This window comes from Ambystoma mexicanum, chromosome 5q (assembly GCF_040938575.1).
Source record: "Ambystoma mexicanum isolate Mex_15411 chromosome 5q, UKY_AmexF1_1, whole genome shotgun sequence".
Taxonomy (NCBI): Eukaryota; Metazoa; Chordata; class Amphibia; order Caudata; family Ambystomatidae; genus Ambystoma; species Ambystoma mexicanum.
Window position 1 is genome coordinate 397,876,742 of NC_090933.1, and position 20,092 is coordinate 397,896,833.

Here is a 20,092-nt window from a genome sequence, read left to right on the forward strand (position 1 = left end):
TGAGGCTGATGGCGGGAAAAGCGACCTTGGACACTCTTCCATTGACCTGCCAAGACCTGTGATGAATCGGAGTACTGGGGATGAGTTACAGTGGTTCTTACCTACCCCTAAACTCCCTTTAAAAGTTAAACTGTTACCTTCATTTTCTTCAGCGTTACAAACTGTCTGAACTTTTCCTGAACCTTTGGGCATAAGGCCCCAGACAACTTAGGGAATGTCTTTTGAAGCATAGGCCAAATTCTCTGTGGACCTGTAGTGCATAAACTAATCTACACTTTCCTTTACAGGGGTTTGATCTGTATTATGCCCTACTCTAGTGACTGTATATATTCTATTATTAGTGGTGTGTGATACTTCTACCTGTTAGTAGTCATTTTTGGTAGTGTTGTTTGGCCATAAAGAAAGAACTGTATTTGTATACATACTGTCTAAGTGTAATTTGTGACTCCCATTATGTGACCTCATTGTGGACCCTTTACAAGCTCACCACCACTTGAGACTTGGCCTAGACTACTCGTCACTGCTACCTTGAACTGGTTTGGCTACAGGTCCCAGAGTTGTCCCTGTCACAATATAGGTTGGCCTTCTATGCATCTGTTCGCCAGGACAGAGTATAGAAAATTAGTCCTAAGTCCTAACATCTACGTATGTCAGGAAACAGCCGTATCAGAAATGGTCTTTATGGTACAAATGGAAAAAGCATCATTCAGGCTGCAGGTTACTTATACCAAGACGGCCGCAGTCTGCCTCGTCGTTGTGGACTGCACAGCAAGGACTAGTATTTCCACAAGATGGCGCTCCGCAGACTCCTGTGACCGCAGTGGATCCGAGGGGCCCCAGCTCATAAGGAGCATGGAGACAGTAAGCCGATGCGTCGCTTCTATTATCTGTGAAGCTTTGACACGCTACTCATTATTTCCCTGTACTTTATCTCGTTTCCATGGAGCCGGAGCTCGTGTTGCTCCGCTCGCCCTTTTTAGCTGCTCTCTTTTCTTTACTTGGGATTGGGGCAATCCTGACGGCAATTGCCGCTATTCTCTCTCTCATATCATCTCTTTGTCACTCTACAGTTTTCCACCCTATTCCCTCTCCTTCTCCATTCTCCCTCTTTCTTCTACTGGATTCTCCCTCTTTTTTTATTTTTTATTTAGTTTTTTAAAAATATTTTACACAATACAAAGACATTGTTTGGAGTATATTGTGAATATCAACTTTTAACTTTCCCAAGACCTCATCCCAAAACATCTTAATACAGGGGCATCCCCACCACATATGCTAATAATCCGCCCTGTCACCACATTGCCGCCAGCATAGAGGACTTGTTGAATGGAACATCTTTGACAATCTATGTGGATCATATTGCCATCTGTGTAGTAGCTTAATGGCGTGAAGCTTGTACTGACTCGCTATCGATATTTGTGAGGTCCCTTTACATATTTTCCCCCACAAGTCAGGGTCTATTTCTACACCGAGATCTCTTTCCCACATGAGCTTCAGATTTACAGTCGACCCCTTCCCAGCTTCTTTTAACACTCTGTACATGGCTGAGAATAGGCCTTTAGATTCTGTCCTGCTATTTAAAAGTTCTTCAAAGGGGGTAAGATATCTCTGGACCTTCTCCTTCCATGTGTCCCTCATCAAGATTCCTTTTAGCTAAAAAAAGGGAAAGACCGGTAGGGGGCCTATCCCCTATGCCTCTTCTAGTTCTATGATTGTGAGAAGGTTGGACTCCCTCCAGAGTTGACCCACTCTCTCGAGACCCGCCTCAAACCAGGATTGGAATCTCTCGTGATTGGGAATGTCTTCTCGGACCCCCGGTGACCAGATATGTCTCAAAGGAGACGGCCATGAAGTGATCCCCCGCATTTCGAACCCCTCCCTCCAGATCTCCCATGTGGTGCATAATAATGGGTGGTCTCTTATTCTGCGTAGTAGCGTATTTCTTGGGACCCATAGCCATACCGCGACCGGGGCCAGATTGAAATTGTCTAAGTCTATCCATTGGAACCCTTTCTGCCCTCTCAGATGGGGGACTAGAACTCTTAACTGGACTGCCTCGTAATACTTCTTTAGATCCGGCAGCCCCACACCCCCCTTGTCTTTGGGCAACGTTAGAACCTTGTATGCTACTCTGGCCTTCTTTCCTTGCCACAAGAACTTCAGTATTGCCCTTTTTACCTCACCAAAGAAGGTTTTCGGAAGTCGGATCGGGAGCATTTGGAATGGGTGCAAGAATCTGGGTAGACCTACCATCTTCACTGCATTTAATCTCCCAAGCCAAGATATTGTGAGTTTTTGCCACTTTTCTAGATCGGCATGGAAGCTTGAGACAAGGGGAGGAAAGTTGGCATCATATAGGGTGTCTAAGTCCCTTGTAACATTTATTGCCAAATAGCGAAGAGTGTCACCTCCAATCGTTGGGCCCAACAAGGCAAATCTTTCTGTGTCGTCCTGGTCGGGTTCTTGTAGCGGGAATAGAATTGACTTGGACTTATTGATCTTGAAGCCAGATAGTTCCCCATATTGTTCAATCAAGTATATAGCTCTAGGTATGAATGTTAAAGGATTCTGTATGTGTAACAGTAAATCTTCCGGATACAGGGCTACCTTATATTCCTTCCCGCCCACCTTAAGTCCCTATCACGATGCCCGCTCACGGAGAGCTGGCTCAGGCCCTGCGTCCCCGAAAGCAGACATCAAGTCCCCAGGGAAGGTTCCAGCAACCCCTTATAGGGGCCCTTTGGACAGCGTCCTGGCGCCTATGGCGCCAGGCTCATAGAAAACGTCAGTCCTGGCGCCATAGGCGCCAGGCTCATTATAAAAGTGTTTGGGTGCACTTACCTGATGCAGACTATGCTGCAGAACCCCGGCCTCCTTGAGGCCTGAAAGGAACTACTTTACCTGTGGGACTCATTTACCACCCGGGCGTGGTCGGGGAAGGATACATACCTGATTGGAGGAAGGACACATCATAGGAACTTAATCCAAGGCTATTTAAACCACACCCGATCAGCCACACGTGCTTCGCGTTGTTCTGCATCTAGCAGCTGGACGCTCACCGTGTCTGCTCCTGCATCTTGACTTCTGCCACACCTGCCAGCATCCTGAATCACCTGCAAAGGAAGGGAACAAGAGAACAGAAGAAGGAAAAGGCCTCACCTGCTAAATCTACATCCCAGAGACATTTCGCCGACAATCCTGAAAAGGAAGACATTTATTTTTAAAAGCACATTGCATCGATCGCTGCAGCGCCGCATTCTACTCACCTTTACAGGGCGCCTCCATGTTCAGCAGCGACCATCCGGATTCGCAGTCGCGCCCCCGCGCCTAGGGAGAAAAAGACAAGAACAAAGGTGAGAGAAAGAAGGGAAAAGGGAAGCTAAAACTCCATGTCAAGACTTACCTGTTGGGTCATTCCCTTTTCATTTCGGGTCCGTGCCAAATCCAGGCATTTTCGGACCCCGGTCCCTAAGGGGAAAAAGACATCAGCGTTAATGCGTGAATGAAAAGACATTACCAAAACACTCATTAAAGACTTACCTGATTTCCACAAGGATTTCACCGCTCACCTCGGGTCGGTGCCTGTTCCCCGGCATTCCGTACCCCTGCCCCTATGGGGAAAAAGACACTAGCATTTGAACATTAATGCATGGACACAAGGGGAACGACTTATAGAAAAACTTACCTGGCAGCCAAGCAAGTTTGGTTCTCACCCATCCGAAAATCCAGTGACGTAACTGGATACCAACGCGCCCCTGCATCAGAAGCAGGATGGAGAGCTTGTCCTTCCAGACCCTAAGGTGAGACGCAACGGGGAAGCACAGAAGGGTTTTGAGGAGGGTGAGAGGGGTAAGTGGGAGGCCGATTGCATTACCCCGCAGACAGTTAACCCCATATTCTCACCTACAGAAGGATACTTCTGCGAGTCAGACAAGCCAGATCTGGGGCCCGGTCCAGTCCGTCTTCCGAACCCTGCGCATCACCTTAGACGAGGTCACAGCAGCGCGAACCAGGCCAGCGCCCCCCGTGGGAGTCAGGTGAGCGTTACAGTCCCTCTACCTGTTGATCCCCTCTAAGTCTCTGGGTTAAGGGCTCAAGGGAGAGGGCAAACATATTGCTGATAGATGGCATCCCTGCCGCGTTCCTCTACCTAGGTGAAACCATCGGGTGTAATCACCATTGACCAATACCGACACTTTGGGGGACGTATACACTGCCTTCACCCCTCTTCTAAACCTAGCGCCCTAGCGCCCAGTCTTACTTTGCTTAGTACCGCCTGCAGAAAGCCCCATTCAACCCTGTCGATTGCTTTCTCCGTGCCCACAGACCAGAGGACCAGGTCCCCTACCATATTCTGTGATTCGTGGATAAGGTGCAATGTCGTCCGCATCGTGTCTACGCCGTGCCTCCCAATTATAAATCCGACCTGATCTGAGTGTATTAGGCGAGGCAGGGACTACACCTGTCTCCAGGATATCATTGAACAGCTCCACCAGGAAGGGGAGGAGAGAAGAGAGAAAGGACTTGTAGAAACCCGCTGTGTAACCAACTTCCCTAGCGACAGCCTCTTCACAGCCTTCTTAATTTCCTCTGCGGTGATTGTGGCCTCCAGTTTCAGTTTCCTCATGGGAGAGTTTTGGCATTTCTACACTCTCCAGGTAGTCCTCTATTCTCGGTTGCACGTGGTCAGTCTCAGTTTTATTTAGGGTCTCGTAAAATGTTGCAAACGCCTCCGGGATTCTCACTATCCCTGCGTTCTGGGCATCTCCTCCCCTTTCTATGGCCACCACCGCTCTCTTGGCGTGTTGTCCCCGCAGTCTGGCGGCCAGCAGTGCGTCCGCCTCGTCTCCTTTCTCGTAGTACTTCTGTTTGAGAAGCTGCAATTTTTGGACTATATGCCTTTCTTCTAGAAGTCAGAGCTCCTCTCTCTTCTGTTTGGCTTCCAGGACCCCATCTTCCCTCCCCTCCGTGGTGTTCCACGCCACTCTGTCCAGATGGGTTATCTCCTGAGTCTACCCTCTATCAGGGCCCTCTCTCTTTTTTTGCTGGCCCCCTCCCTGATCAGGATCCTACGCCACGTTGCCTTCCCCGCCTCCCAAACTATTGTTCTTGGTACCTCTCCTGTGTTGTTTGCTTTGAAGTGTTCCCTTATTTCACCTTCCATCTCTGTCTGAAAGACCGGGTCTTTCCACAGTGCCTCATTACATCTCCACTTAGTTCCCCTGTGTGGGAGGCCTGCCCAGTCCAAATCAACCGTGACCATGTCATGATCAGACCATATGATTGGCGAGATCTCTGAGCCCGCACCACCTCCCTCAGGCCATCCGTGATATATAAATAGTCAATCCTGGTGAAGGTGCCATGAGGTGTTGAGTAAAAGGTGTATCCTGTCTCATTTGGGTGGAAACCCCGCCATGCATCTTGTAGCCCATAGACTTCTAGCATCTCTATAACCCCAGTCTGAGGTTAAAATCCCCACCCAGTATTACATGTCCAGAGGCCTCCAACAGTATTTTCGGGAGCGTTCACTGTAAAAATCAGGATTGACCCGCATTGGGGGAGTACAGTGTTGCCAGTGTAAAGGTTACTTTCCATGCGGTGCCCACTATCATGAGCGCTTTACCTTCCACATCTGCCCACACCTTGGTCACCTCAAAATTCAATCCTCTCTTGATGAAAATACCCACCCCCGCCCTCTCAGGGGGCCAGAGCCCCAGTGTTCCACCCCCATTTTCGAATTCAGGATCCTGCATTCCTCCCCACGTACGTATTTGGTTTCCTGCAGAAACATCAGGTCAAGCCCCGCTATTCTAAACTCCCTGGACACTAGGGACCTTTTCGTTGGCAAGTACAGTCCCTTAACATTTAGCGTTCCAGCCCTGAGGAGGTTTCCCCTTAGTAGGCCTGGTTCTTCCTCTGAGTAACTGGCAACCCTTTGATGAGCCCCCGGCTAGATTCGTAATTCAGCACACGTTACCACTTGTTTTGTGCTTAAGGAGGATCCCGTTCATTCACTTTCCCCCCACCCCTACGCTCTTCCCTCCGCCCCCCCATGACGGCGTCCGATCCAGCCCGGTTAACATTACCAAGCAGAGTTCAGACCACCAGCAGAGAATGGAAATCTCACGGTCCTTTCCTAAAACAACCAAATTAACAATGAGCCCCCTTTCTCCCCCTCCCAAACTTCACACTGATCCTGAAATCCCCAACATTTCTCACTCTGAACATGACCCCTTGACTGATAAATCACCTGGATCGCCGAGGTCCGTGACGCACACCGGTCTGTACTCCATAGCACTCGATTACGCTTGAAGCAGAGCCTCTGAGCATTATCGTAACCATGTGAGGTTCAGGCGTCAATCGTTGGTGCAGCAAATGTTTAGCCACCTGTCCTTGGGTCCTATGCCCAGGTGAGCCAAGACCCAACCAACTCCGAGTATTTCTAGAGGATTCTCAGAATAGGCCCACACCCAGGACTAACACGCAGTTCCACGCCATCTATTTCAAGCTTGGCAAGGAGCACCACAATGCCTTAGGTAGGTGTGCTGACGTTCCCAGGGTCCTTCAAGCATCTGCTCCTGGGGAGGCGTTCACTCTTCTGTATTTCCGGGAACTCGGCAATGCAACTCGGCAATGCAACTTTTCATGTCCCTCTCCGTTCTCAGCCTTTCCTTTCGTCCATCCAATTCGTATGTAAGAGAGAATGGATATCCCCATCTATAACGGACTCCTTGTTCTTTTAGCCACTTTGTGAGGGGCATGCACATCCTTCTCGGGGCGAGGGTTAATGACAGGTCTTGGAAGATAGTCACTCTTGCTGCATCCAGGGAGACAGGCCCACTATGTTTAGCTTTTTACAAGATTCGGACCTTGTCGCATAGTTGTGAAACTGGACTAGGACGGCTTTTGGTCCTCCTGGAGCTCCCCCTGCTCTATGTATTCTTTCAGTCTTTGGTTCGTTGATGGAGTCATTTTCAAATAAAAGCTTGATCTTTCATGGCGCGTCCTTTTCAGATCTTGTTCAGACTCCTTCTCTTTCCGGGATGCCAAAAAGTCTTAGGTTGGGTCACGATTCTCCAAATTGTCCATTTTAAGACAGAATTCCTCTTCCCGGGATTCTATTATGGTAATTCTCTGGTCCATTTGTGTCTCGAGAGTGCTCAGTAAGGTTTGGTTGTTTTCGACTCCTTCAAGTCTCCTCCATCTTGTCGAACCTCTGAGTGATTCTGTCAACCTTCCCTCCGATGTCTGCTCTCATATTTTTGATTTCTTCCAGTAAGGCTGCTATGTCTCCCTTGGTTGCTGCGGCATCAGACCCTGAGGTTGCCATGATGGATTTATGGGGGAGTTTCTGGATCAGTGCGGAGCGGGGTGTGTCTATACAGTTCCAATGTATGCCTTATTTCCATGCACTTCACTACCAACACTTGTTCGTGGTCTCATACTCCTTCTCTGCAGTTCTCGCAACCTGGCTGCGGCTTCCCCATAGAGCCTTTCCCTTCTAGGGGGACTGTCGAGAGTGAAGTACTCACTCCTCCTCTTCCGGAGTGCAAGTCTCATCTCCTCTGCTTTCCCTGGGCCAAAGCCCCAAAACTGGGGGCCCAAATCTCACAAGGCCAGGTTTGCCGCACTGTCGGGAAGGTTAGCCAAAACACTCTACTGGATGTACTGCAAAGGGCCTTTGCTTGATGAGGGGGAGCTTATAAGCCCAGATTGAGGATCTTCATCTAATGGGGTGGGCAGTCGTGAACCATGTGTTCTCTAAGCACTTTCTAGACTGTGGTTGCGGCCGCTTCACCTGGTCTTTGCCCAGAGTTCCGAAGGCGGGCACACTTCCCAAAATTGGGGGCCCAACCCTTCGTTGCTTTTATTCCGTTTGGCGAGGCTAAAATCTACCATGGAGTGTAACTATATAGTAGGCCCCACTGCAACTAGGAGAGCATATGAGAGGTGGTAGGTTATGACGTCCAGAGTAGGACCCTTGAGTTCAATGATGCTCCTCCAGGCAAGGGCTTGTTCCCCCCACCCCCTTTGCTACAGATATGGATCACCGTCTGCGTTTGGAACTGCGTCTCCCCCACCCTTGGTATGTGACAGATCAGCACACCTGGTGCGCAGTCTCCCTCCATGTGTTCTCTAAGCACTTTCTAGACTGTGGTTGCGGCCGCTTCACCTGGTCTTTGCCCAGAGTTCCGAAGGCGGGCACACTTCCCAAAATTGGGGGCCCAACCCTTCGTTGCTTTTATTCCGTTTGGCGAGGCTAAAATCTACCATGGAGTGTAACTATATAGTAGGCCCCACTGCAACTAGGAGAGCATATGAGAGGTGGTAGGTTATGACGTCCAGAGTAGGACCCTTGAGTTCAATGATGCTCCTCCAGGCAAGGGCTTGTTCCCCCCACCCCCTTTGCTACAGATATGGATCACCGTCTGCGTTTGGAACTGCGTCTCCCCCACCCTTGGTATGTGACAGATCAGCACACCTGGTGCGCAGTCTCCCTCGGTGGGTGCGAGGACTCTCCGCTCGCTGTGGTGGGATGCACCTAACTTTTCACTTTGTATCTTGGTGGTTTTTATGTTTTTGGGCCCAGAAGGGGTAAAATTGGACTGAGTCCAAGGATGCCACCTCTTTGCGGCGCATGGTGAACCTCATCAAGGGGCAGTCACTGTGTGTGCAATGCCCAGTGTTTACCCACTCCTTCTGAGGGGGATCTATATTACTCGGCACGGGACAGGGCCACGCTGCCTGCCGTGAGTTTAGTCAGGCGTTGGGGGGCTTGTGGAGGTGTCTCTTGAGAGGCCACAGTATCGCTATCTTGCTTCTCGTGGCCTCCTCAGTGCTAGAAACGTGCAGCGGTGCCTATGTATTAGCAGTGCCATGGGGATGAGGCCGCCCGCACTACAGAGCCTTTCCTTAGTTGAGAGCGTGTGCTGCGCAATGCCCTTTCCCCAGGGAGGCATGTCGCACCCTCAGTTCAGGGGGAGGGGTGGTCCGTTAGTCATTTAATATTAATTGCCATGACCGGTGTTGTGCTATGGAGGGCGAGCTATGCCCGCAGTAACGTAGGGGTGCTCCACCTCACCTCACCTCACCTTACAGTGGCGTGTGAGACAGACTTATCCCTCTGTGTCTCTGGACAGAGAGCTGGTTGCCGTTATGGCAAGGGCACTGCACAGGTCTCCTATGGGGATGAGTACTCTGCGTCAGGACGCAGTGGCATTTCCCATGAGACCGGACTGATTCTCATGCAGGGACTTCACGTAGGGCCGCCGGAGGGGTCATACGGGACAGGCTATGGGCACCTACGCAGCAAGGATCACTCGGCCAGTGCTGTTCGGGGGGGGGGATCTTCCTCTCTGCCGTTGCCTCGTGGAACTTCCGCAGGGGTCGCACTTCTCTTGGGGTGCGCACACTAACTCCTCTTCCGGGTCCTCCACGAGGTTGGTCCGTTGGATCTGACAGATCGCCCAATTTGTAATCGGCGCACAGCTGGGCAGAGGGGACAGGGCTGGGTCACAGCTCTTGTATAGCTTTAGAGCTGCTTTGTGGGGACGGTGTGTCCCTTCCCTAGGTGATGCTCACTGCTCCGTCTTGCCAGGCCACAGGGTCTTGCCTTGAGGCAGGGTTCACTTTCGCTTTCGGTCTCTATTGCGGAGGTCGTTTCTCCAGTGTTCAAGGGCAAATTTTCTTCGCTCTTTTTCTTTGCCCACACAGGGGGGGGTTCACACATCCCGTGGGTCGACCCTTTCAATGGTTGGGGGTCCAAAGTGGGGGCTCCGACCCTCTTACAGGACCATTGAGCTGGGAGCTCACGTGGAGGTAGACTTCATCCACGCACCCCCTGGTGGCCAGCATTCTCCCTCTTTGCATCCTGAAACCATTTGCGCTGTTAACAAACATCCCGGCTCCGACTACTACTGAAGCCGCCCTAACTGTATTGGAAATCTACCTCACCAACTCTGAAGCTTCTGCACCTCCCGGATCCTTCCACATCATAGTTTTTCTACCCCAAGAGGGCTTTTCCCTGCTGGCATCCCAGAGGATCCTCTTGGTCTGTCACATTCAGGACTTTGAGGATTTTCAGGGCTGTTATTCACTATTGTCTGCCTCACTATCCAAAGACAAGGTCAGTGCTTACACGTTACAACGTATCACATTGGAATTCATCTCTTAGGTGCATACAGTGATTTTTTTTTTTCTTTTCTCCTGGAGCAATTTCAATCCACTATTGACATGGCATCCATGGCTGGCATCTGTCATATGTTTTGCCCTGCCTTTCTCGCGTGTATTTTAGGAGCAGGCACTGCATGTTGCTTGCTGTCAGCAACACAAGCCCATTCCAGGATGTGTTAGGACTTTTCCTCACAATAGCCCTACCTGAGGTGCACCACTGCTGGGACAACAGAAGGACCCCGCTAGGTACATTCTCCAAAGGCTCACCATGTCTCAGCTGATTGCACTCCACAATACTACACTAAAACTCAATGCTCCAAACCACAACATGCTTACCAATGAAGCGACCGACCTATCGCAATTAAGCCCCCCCCCCCCACAACAGACATCAAACATCATAATGCTACATCTCTCCAACCAACTCGATCACTATTCAAGCCAGCACATTATACTACTGGCAGATGAGGCTCCCCCTCCTCAATGGCTCATGAACCACCTAGAACCTAAGGCTTAAAATTTCAAGTTTTAAGCTACTAGGCAGCAGAAAAAGTCAGTTACCCATTCAATTCACCATATGCACAAAGAACATCAATTCCTACTCGCCAAGAGTCAATTATTACTACCTATCGCTACTGGCAACTTCAAATTCTGAGACCTATCCAAGAATGTTTTTTGATGTTGGAGCTGTTGTATAGTTGGAGACTATTTAAAAACATTGCCTTCAGAGTTCTCCATTATTGGACTATCTTAACCTATGGTGGTCCCTTGCGTGAAACTGATAGGAGCATAAACACATAGCTTTAATAGTAGCTTTTTTCCTACACCCAGTGTGTGTCTCGTTTAGTTGGAAATAGACAACGTGTGGATTTCATTCAAGTTTGAAACTCCATTTGCATGATCAAAAGCCATTTGTCGGTATGTTTTTCTATATGCTAAACAAAAATGGTTCTTTAAGTGTAATGGATGCTAACCTCTGCCTGCCATAAGTTGGGAAGCTCTAAAGCATCCTGTATAGCGACTTGTGTAGATGTGTTCCTCTGTGCTTACCACCTGCTTACATTAGCATGACACTCTTGTCATGGAAGGAACATGAGAGGGCCTAACAGTCAAGATCTTAAGAAATGGTTATTTACTTGTCAAAGTAGTGACTTCCTGACCTGTCAAATCATACTTTCGTAATTTGTCTTTTGATTTTCCAGAATGTAGAAATCGACAGTCCCCTGCTGCCAGCCAATCTTCTAAACCCAATTGTTCATTGTCTCCGTCTTCAACACCAGAGAATGTAACCGCTAATGGGTACAATGCAGGGGTTGCACAGACAGGTAAAATATTAACTGCTACATGAATTTTGTTGAAATGTGTTGGTTTGTGAAGATTGACATGGTTTTCTTTAGTGTAGCATCATGAATCAATTATGTCTGAAAAGAGAAGGCTATTACATGTTTAGTTGGCACTTAATGACTGATTGCCCCTGCTTCTTGGCAGTGTAATCATAGGTATTCCCCTGCTTTAATAGTGCTTGATTTATTGACCTTGATAGGATGAAGCTTTGACATCCCCTGCTGTGATTCAAACCAGTGAATACACATTGTACTTAGTTATGTAAATGGCCAACCTATCTGGCCTGGTAGTTAAATAGTTCATGATTTTTTATTTTATTTTAAATTTATTGTGATGGTCATATAATTTGACATATGTACATAATTGACAAAAACAGCGTATAAAACATTAAAACTAATAACATATTACATTTACATAACCTATCAAATCAAAAAAGTGCATATACATCATTAAGGTTCCATTCTCCTGGGAGACCACCAGGGGACACAGACGTAATGGCTGCTTGAGTCGTCGTCCCTCTCTCCAGGCACCGAGCTATGGTGAGGCGTCCTGAAAATGCCAACCCCCACCCCCCATGGCATTCTGAACGTACATTCTGAACCCTGATTGGTTGGTGCATTTCATGGCTGAATATGAGAAGGAATCTTTCCCGCGCACGCAGTGAACGTGACTGAGTCTAATACTAGAAGACTGTGGGACACCGCAAAGAGAGGCAATTAACATTGCGCATGCAGTCTGAACACAATGGATACTTCACAGAAGTAAAACCCTCCGCGGCGGCGAGCATTGTGTGAGAGAACAAAGAACCATTGGCCCGCCCGCGACGTGCGAGTGGAAAGCTGGCCTGAGGAGCGTTTCCAGCACGGAGAGACAGAAAGGACACGAACGTGCTACATAACCGGAGGTATGCTTTATTTTTTTTAAAGCTGAGACACTGGGACTGGGGCGCCAGCCTGTTAATACACATAAACAAGTTGCCACACGCCACCTCCTACCGAGCCTTAAACAACCGCGCAGGTAACAGCTGCAGTGAAGGAACAATGCGGATAGCAAAGAAATGGAATTAGCTTGCGCATGCAGGCATATTTGAAGAGTGAATCCACACTAGTGCACTAAGGCTCCACGATTCCCACTTCCTCCAAGGGAAAGGCTGACAACACAGCCACACGGCACAGGTCAATATTATATCATTATATAAGAAGTGCAAGCAATTGAAGAAAAGTGTCGTTTACACGTAGAGCGCCCATAAGAGACAGTCAACAGAGAAGCGCTTGGAAGGCATGAGGGTGCACTAGTGCAAAAAAGAAATAAAGGCTTTGCCAACAGAACTCATTATCGTGCCCCTAGATTAGCAGGGGAATCTTGTTTCTGGCTTTGCAAGGGAAGTAATCACGCGAGCCACCACTAACAAGAATAAATATTGAGCATTTTGCTTATCGGAGCACTGGATCTGAAAATTAAGTCCTAAAATTAAGGAAATTCAGCTATGATTCAACAGTTATGGACCAGGACCGGGGCAGAGTTTGCCAGAAATACCTGGGAACGACTTTGACAGTGCCACCAAGGCAGACATTCGACTCCTACTACGAGAAATCTGATCAATAAAATCCAGCCTTACTGAAAGTCACCGACCTGCAGGCTAGAATGGTGAAGGTGGAAGACCGAATCGAGGCTATTACTGAACAACCAGCTATCGGGCGACCTAGCAGTAATGAACAGTGAAAACAGGTTCCAGGATCTAGAACAAAGAGAGAGAGACATTGAATTGAAGCTGGATGATCTAGAAAACCGAGAACAAAGATCAAACATACGCATCATGGGCCTCAGTGAGGGACGAGGAGAAACTCCTGCTGGTTTAGAAAGTAGAGTGAAAGCCCTGGTGATCTCTGTTTGACCCAGCAGATGCCCCCCACTTTGAATTTGACAAAATACATAGAGCATAAGTCCTCCGAATGGTTCAGATCGGTTCTCGCCAAATGTCATTATTATAGGCAGAGAAAGGACATCTTATAGAAAGCAAGAGAGAGAACCCATTGAATTCGATGGATCCAGCATCAAAATATTTCAAGACCTCTCTGCTGCCACACTTAATAGACGAAGAATCTGCCGCCCACTGACATCCTGGCTACAGGAGCATGAAATTTGTTATTGATGGGGATTTCCCTTTTCGTTAAGTTTTGAACATGAAGGAGAGGGTTACCGTGTCACTATGGAGGAGGAAGCTCGAGGAGTTCTGGAGAGCCTACAAGCAGGCACACAAGGAGTCAACAGAGAAAGTCAGAAAACCTGGGGGACCAATGCATTAAACCACGCCCACCTCACGAAGGAGAGGCCGAGCCCCAGCAACTAGGAAATACAAGCAATATAATACACTCTGAAAGACTGGTCCCCCAGGAAATGTTTCAAGTCAAAATACATTTCTCCACTTATATCCACACGCTTCCTGAGCAAGAGGGGAATGCTTGACGTATTAATGCGGGCAGAATGGTCTTAAAGCTCGCAATAATGGACGAAGGGTTCGAAGCACCTTTTCAGCCATGAGAGTTTGGATATTGATAATTTTAAGTTGCGTTGCGGGAAGGTGCCGCCATTAAACTTTTAAATTGCTATAGATATTTTCATCAGCCTGGAGAGGGGTCCCTGGAGAGTAGCCCTTCTTCTTTAAGGGCGTCTCAGTTGTAGAGAAGTGCCAAAGATGGCATTTTTCATGGGAAAGGGCAGAGGGGAGGGAGGGACACACATTGGAAGGGTGGAGAGACATATCTAGATGCCATTAAAGTCACACAAACACAACCTTACACACAAGTTAATCACAAACGCTCCATGCATGGGACAATAATTATCATTAGGCCAACCCACCATAAAGGAGTCAAAATATGACAGTTAAAATACCATCATGGCATTACCTGATGGGATAAAATGTTGGTCCCTCAATGTCAAAGGCCTAAACTCACAGCAAAAGCACTCTATGCTGGCAAAGGAATTTAAACTCTCCAAACTGGATGTGTTATTTGTGCAGGAAAAAATTCAAGGTTGTAAGTAGGGAAATAAGAGGTACACTGTGGCCTTCGGGTGGTCACAAGAGGGGCAGTGTTGGAATCTGTTAGGGAGAATCCTCAGAAATGTGCTTATTCCCTTTTACCTTGGAGACCCCCAGCTTTTTGCTGGACTTTAGGTCTTTTAATGTCTAACCTGGAGAGAGTGGGAACTTTCACTCTCTCATGTATTTTTCATTAATTTGAACTCTGTTTCTTTTGACTTTGGAGTCTGACAAACGCCATATGCATCATCTTTACATTGCTAGACACAGCACCTTCAGTGCCATGGCACAAAGAAGTCTCTCAGATTTCCCAAAGTTTTAAATACCTTCTCTTGATGAAACTACTGTATCCAAGAGAAGTGAAGTGAAATTGACTTTACTTATGTTTTGGAACTTTCTAGATCCAGCACACACTATCTTACAATAGGGTGCTGGAGGGGTTACTTGGTATCCGCTTTGTCTAGTTTCTCATGTAACATTTTTGTTACCCTTTCTACAAATACTGGCGAGTGGCAGTTGTTTACTTTTTCCTACCATTGTGTGTTTCTACCGCAGACTGCAATTGCAGCTGCAGTAAAGCATCCATGAGTGCCCATTTTGTCAAAATGGCCGCAGTCGTATTTTTTTGCCATTTCTTGTTGGAAAGATCCTTCTTGAGATTTACTCTGCGCGCCAAACCAGGTTTGGTCCCCCCTTTTTTTGTTTTGTCTTTGGCGGGATTCACTGGTGAAGCCTGCCTCTGGCTCCAGCATGTCTGGCAGGGCGGGAAGCGAGGGAGGTGCCCGAAACTCCCTGTGCTTAAACCCCTTGTTTACAGGAATGCACCCAAAGGTGATTGGCTGGCTGGCTTTCCTCCGAGGACAGCCACCCTGCTGTGTGATTGACAGCTAGGCTGAAAATTAATGGGAGAAACCCACATAAAAGGTGAGTTCTCCAGCATGGGGTCTGGCATGGATTCACATGCTCATGAATTCCCCGTCGTCAGGCTGGGAATCCTCGGTAAAGAAAAAACCAGTATCAGTTTCGTTTCTGATCTGTCTTTCGTAGTAATAACCAATCACTGGTCTCTGCGTCATACTGACCACAGCCAATGACTGCCCTCTACCTAAGCACCGCCTCTGGCAGCCATCTTCAGATTTTTACCGCACGTTCATGTGTTGGGATCCTCGTGCTATTGCTCTCGAGCGTTAGTGCTATTTTTTCACGTTTTTTCTCAAAAAACTTCGTTTTTCCGGTCAAAAGAGCCTCAAGCTCCACCGACTCTCCATCCGATCAACGGGGACCCGTGTCGGATTCGTCTGCGCCCCTCAAGGGTGAAGATTTCGTCGAGCTACGCTTTTGGAGGACTCCAGAAGTTTCTCAGGCCCGGACATGGCCCAGGAGAAGGGAAGCTCGACGCCCGGAAAGCTGTTCAGGATCTGCCCTGGATGCCAGCTGCAGAACGTCTTTAAGGAGGACGAACACTCCTTTTGTCTCTACTGCTTACATGAGGACAAGACGCACGTGGAGAAGGACTGTGCGTTTTGCTGTAACATGTCGGAGCGGACCATGAAGGACCGCCATCAACGTCTCGCCAACTGGCTGGAAGGGAAGAGCCCGTCAGGCGAGAAGAAGAGGAAGAAATGCGAGCGGTCTTCTAAGACCTTTGAGGACGCCCCGGCGACGGGGGTCCAACACAAGGCCAAGCACCGCGAGTCCGCTGGCACCGGGAGCGCCGAACGGTCGGGCTCTACGGGCGCCAGGCAGGGCGCACCCTCCCCGGCACCTTCAGCCACGAGCCAACGCTCTGGGTCGGGTAAGAGGAAGGGCGAGCACCCGGCGAAGCTCCTGGAGAGGCCCCGGTCGAGCTCGAAGGCCCCATCGGAGGGGGAGCGAGGCAGTGTCCCCCCCCCTCAAGGATAAGGCGGTGAGCGCACCTAAGGTGGTGAAGGCCTTAATCCATCCGGCCAAGCCCTCTATCGATACTGTCGCGGCGGCCCTGGCTCAGCCTGTGGAGGCTACACCAGTGGTGGCGACCTCGGGGCTCAGAGTCTCCCTGCCACCTCAGAGGGAGTCCTCTTTTGTGCCCATCGATAGGACCCCCGTGAAACCCCCGGCGGGGAAGAAAAAGGGGGGGCAGGACGTCGTCGTAGATTCGGCCTCTTCCTCAGAGGAAGAGCTGATTGAGGTCTTAAGCCATGGCCTTGGCGTGGAAGAAGACCGGCCCGTCGGGATGGATCCCGACGCAGGTGACGACGACATCGTCGAGGGTGCCGACGGGGCCCCTGATCGCCCGTCGGATTCCCCTCTGCCAGTGCCGCAAGACAACTCGGCGGCCATTTTGTTGGCTATACAGTCCTTATGTTCAGAGATAAGGACGAGACTACCGTTGCCGACGGAGGAACCTTTCCCGTCGGGGGATCCGGAACCGGGACCTTCTGGTGCTCCCCCGCCCAAGAAAAGAAGGATTCACCCTCCACCTCCTTTTCAGCCGTCGCGCCCCGTCCAGCCCTCCTCCCCGTCCACCCGACGGGTACGGACGACGAGGTATACGACGAGGATCTACCGTCGTCACCTCCCACCAGGGCTTCTCCGCCTGAGGAGATTGGATCGTTCCACTCCATGATCGCCAGGGCATCCGAGCTTTTCCAACTCTGCCCTGAGGAGAAGAAAAAGGAAGGATTCCTTTATCAACGGCGCGAGGCCAAGAGGAAGACGGTCCTCGCGGTGCCTCTACTGGACGACATTTGGGATGAGGGCCTCGCCCTCCTCAAGAACCCTTCCACGACGCCAGCTAGAAGAGACCGGTACGAGAAGAAGTACCGGGTCCCGGACGCGGCCCCCCTGTGCCTCTGGGCGCAGCCTACCCCGGACTCCGTCGTCTCCGCGGCGGCCAGGAAGAAAGCGGGGGGGGGGGGGTGCGGCCTCCACATCGACTTCCCCACCGGACGGCGAGGGAAAGAAATTGGACGCTATCAAGCGGCCAAAGCCTTGGCTTTCATGGCCCGCTACGACAGGGAGCTATGGTACAAACTGGCTCCCCTGCTGGACTTCCTACCGGACGACAAGAGGGCGGATGCCCTGGAGATCCTACAGGAAGGCGAGGTGGCGTCGGACCACGCCATCACTATTGCGACAGACATCGCCGACACTGAGTTTCGCCAGTTGGGCAACGGCGTTTGCCTTAGGCGGCGTGGATGGCTCAAGGCTACGGACTTCCGTCAAGACGTACAGACCAGAGTCCTGGACATGCCGTTCGATGGGAACAACCTGTTTGGGAAAACAGTGGACGATTCCCTTCAGGCCATTAAAGCGGACACTGAGACGGCCCGGGCCCTTGGGGTTCTGCAGCAACGACGGACGCCCTTTCGGAGCAGCGGAGGCAAGGGCGCCTCCAAAGGTTCCGGCGGCGGTTTCTCCACCTACCGTCAAGCGGCCCGCTCGTCGTCTCAGGAGGCCTACAGAGGACGAGGCAAGTCTGGCGGACCCCGCCGTCGTCGCCAAGGAGGTCAAGGTGGAAAAGCGAAGCACCCCGGTGGGAGGCCGGCTGGCGAGCTTCGTCAGCGTGTGGGAGTCCACCGACCGTTGGGTGCTGGACGCCTTAGCCCGGGGCCACGCGCGGGCACCTTCTTTGAAACTCGAGCGCGTGGCCAGGAAAGAGCTTCACGTCCCTCAGCTTCTCCTGGAGGTAAAGGCGATGCTCAGGAAGGGCGTCATCGAACTCGTCCCAAAGAGGCTTCGGGGCTCCGGAGTTTACTCGAGATACTTCCTCGTGAAGAAGAAGACGGGAGGATGGCGCCCCATCCAAGACCTGCGACGTCTGAACAAGTTCATCAAGGCGCAGAAGTTCCGGATGGTCACCCTCCAGCACGTCCTGGGGCAGGAGACTTCCTGTCGTCGTTGGATTTGGAGGATGCCTACTTCCATATTCCCATCCTAAAGGGGCACCGAAAATTCCTCAGGTTTGTGGTCCAAGGGCGTCACTACCAGTTCAAAGCCCTCCCCTTCGGACTACGGTCGGCACCCAGGGTATTCACCAAGTGCCTTGCACAGGTGGCGGCGCAGCTGCGCCGCGAGGGGATCCACGCCTACCCCTACCTGGACGACTGGCTCATCCGAGCCAAGACGAGGGAGCTCGCCGTGGAGCACACGGCAAGGACCGTCCAACTTCTCACGGACCTGGGATTCTCCGTGAACTACGCCAAGTCCCACCTGGTACCCGCGCAAAACGCACTGTTTCTGGGAGCGAAGCTCGACACAGTGTCCCTTCTGGCCTCCCCGTCGGAGGAAAGGACCAGGTCCATTCTGGGCAAGGTACAGCGGATGTTGGTTTCCGACGCGGCCAAGGTGAGGTCCATCAAGTCCCTCCTCGAAATGATGTCTTCTTGCATCTACCTCATTCCCATGTGCAGGCTCCGGATGCGCCCATTGCAGGAGTTCCTGGACGCGCGCTGGATCCAAACGACGGGCGGCTTCGAGGAGAGGATCACACTCGACGAGAGTTTCCGCCGAGCGGTCCGGTGGTGGGGCAACCGCGCACATCTGACGGCGGGCATGGACTTCCAGACCCCAGACCACCAGGAGACAGTGACCACGGATGCCTCCCTGGAAGGGTGGGGAGCGCACACCGAAGATCTGCACGCGAGAGGCCTTTGGCTCCCGATGGAGAAGTCCCTCCATATCAACGTCCTGGAGCTCCGTGCAGTGTTCTGGGCCCTCAGGTCCTTCCTTCCGTCCCTCAAGGGCAAGCTGGTGAGGATCTTCACCGACAACACCACCACCATGTTTTACATCAGGAAACGGGGCGGAACCAGGTCTCCAGCGCTGTCCAAGGAGGCGCAGGACCTGTGGCATTGGGCCGTCGCCCAAAGGATGTTTCTGGTGCCGTTTCATCTGGCAGGGATAAAAAACACCATTGCCGACTCACTCAGCAGGGAGCTGCGCTCGTGCCACGAGTGGGAACTACGGCAGGATCTAGTGGATCGCCTCTTCCGACGGTGGGGCACACCCCAGATCGACCTGTTCGCGACGGCGACGAACTCCAAGTGCCGGAGGTTCGCCAGCAGGTTTCCCCAGGCGAGGAGCATGGGCGATGCCTTCTCGTTCCCTGGGAGGGCCTGTTCCTCTACGCGTTCCCTCCTTTGCCACTGCTAATCCGGCTCGTCAACCAGCTCAAGAGGTCGCGGTGCAGGATGATCCTCGTCGCACCTGCGTGGCCGAGGCAGATATGGTACCCGGACCTTCTGGACTTGTCAGCGTCCCCGCCAATCAAGCTGCCGGTGGACGCGGATCTACTCTCCAGGGAAGGAGGCGCCATCCTCCACACGACCCGAAATCGCTGAACTTGCAGGCCTGGCTCCTGCGGCGCTAGAGTTTTGAGGATACGACATACCGGCCGACTGCAGAGAGGTTCTTGCAAAGGCCAGGGCGTCCTCGACTCTTAAATGCTACAGACACAAATGAAAGAGGTTCTCTGTCTGGTGCCACGCACAGAAGATTAACCCTCTACGGATTATGGCTCCCCAAGTACTGCCGTACCTGCTGACGCTGGCCAAAGCT

The 20,092-nt window shown here is 51.0% G+C and overlaps 1 protein-coding gene across 5 annotated transcripts in view; it reads left to right on the top strand.

Annotated features, from left to right (window-relative positions):
• The window catches only part of GREB1L (GREB1 like retinoic acid receptor coactivator), a 1,340,557-nt gene that overhangs the window by 997,175 nt on the left and 323,290 nt on the right, over positions 1–20,092 (top strand). For all 5 annotated transcript variants that reach the window (XM_069620882.1, XM_069620883.1, XM_069620885.1 and 2 more), the window contains exon 8: positions 11,373–11,495. In XM_069620882.1, the coding sequence (XP_069476983.1) occupies positions 11,373–11,495 (123 nt within the window). The remainder of the gene's footprint in view (positions 1–11,372; positions 11,496–20,092) is intronic.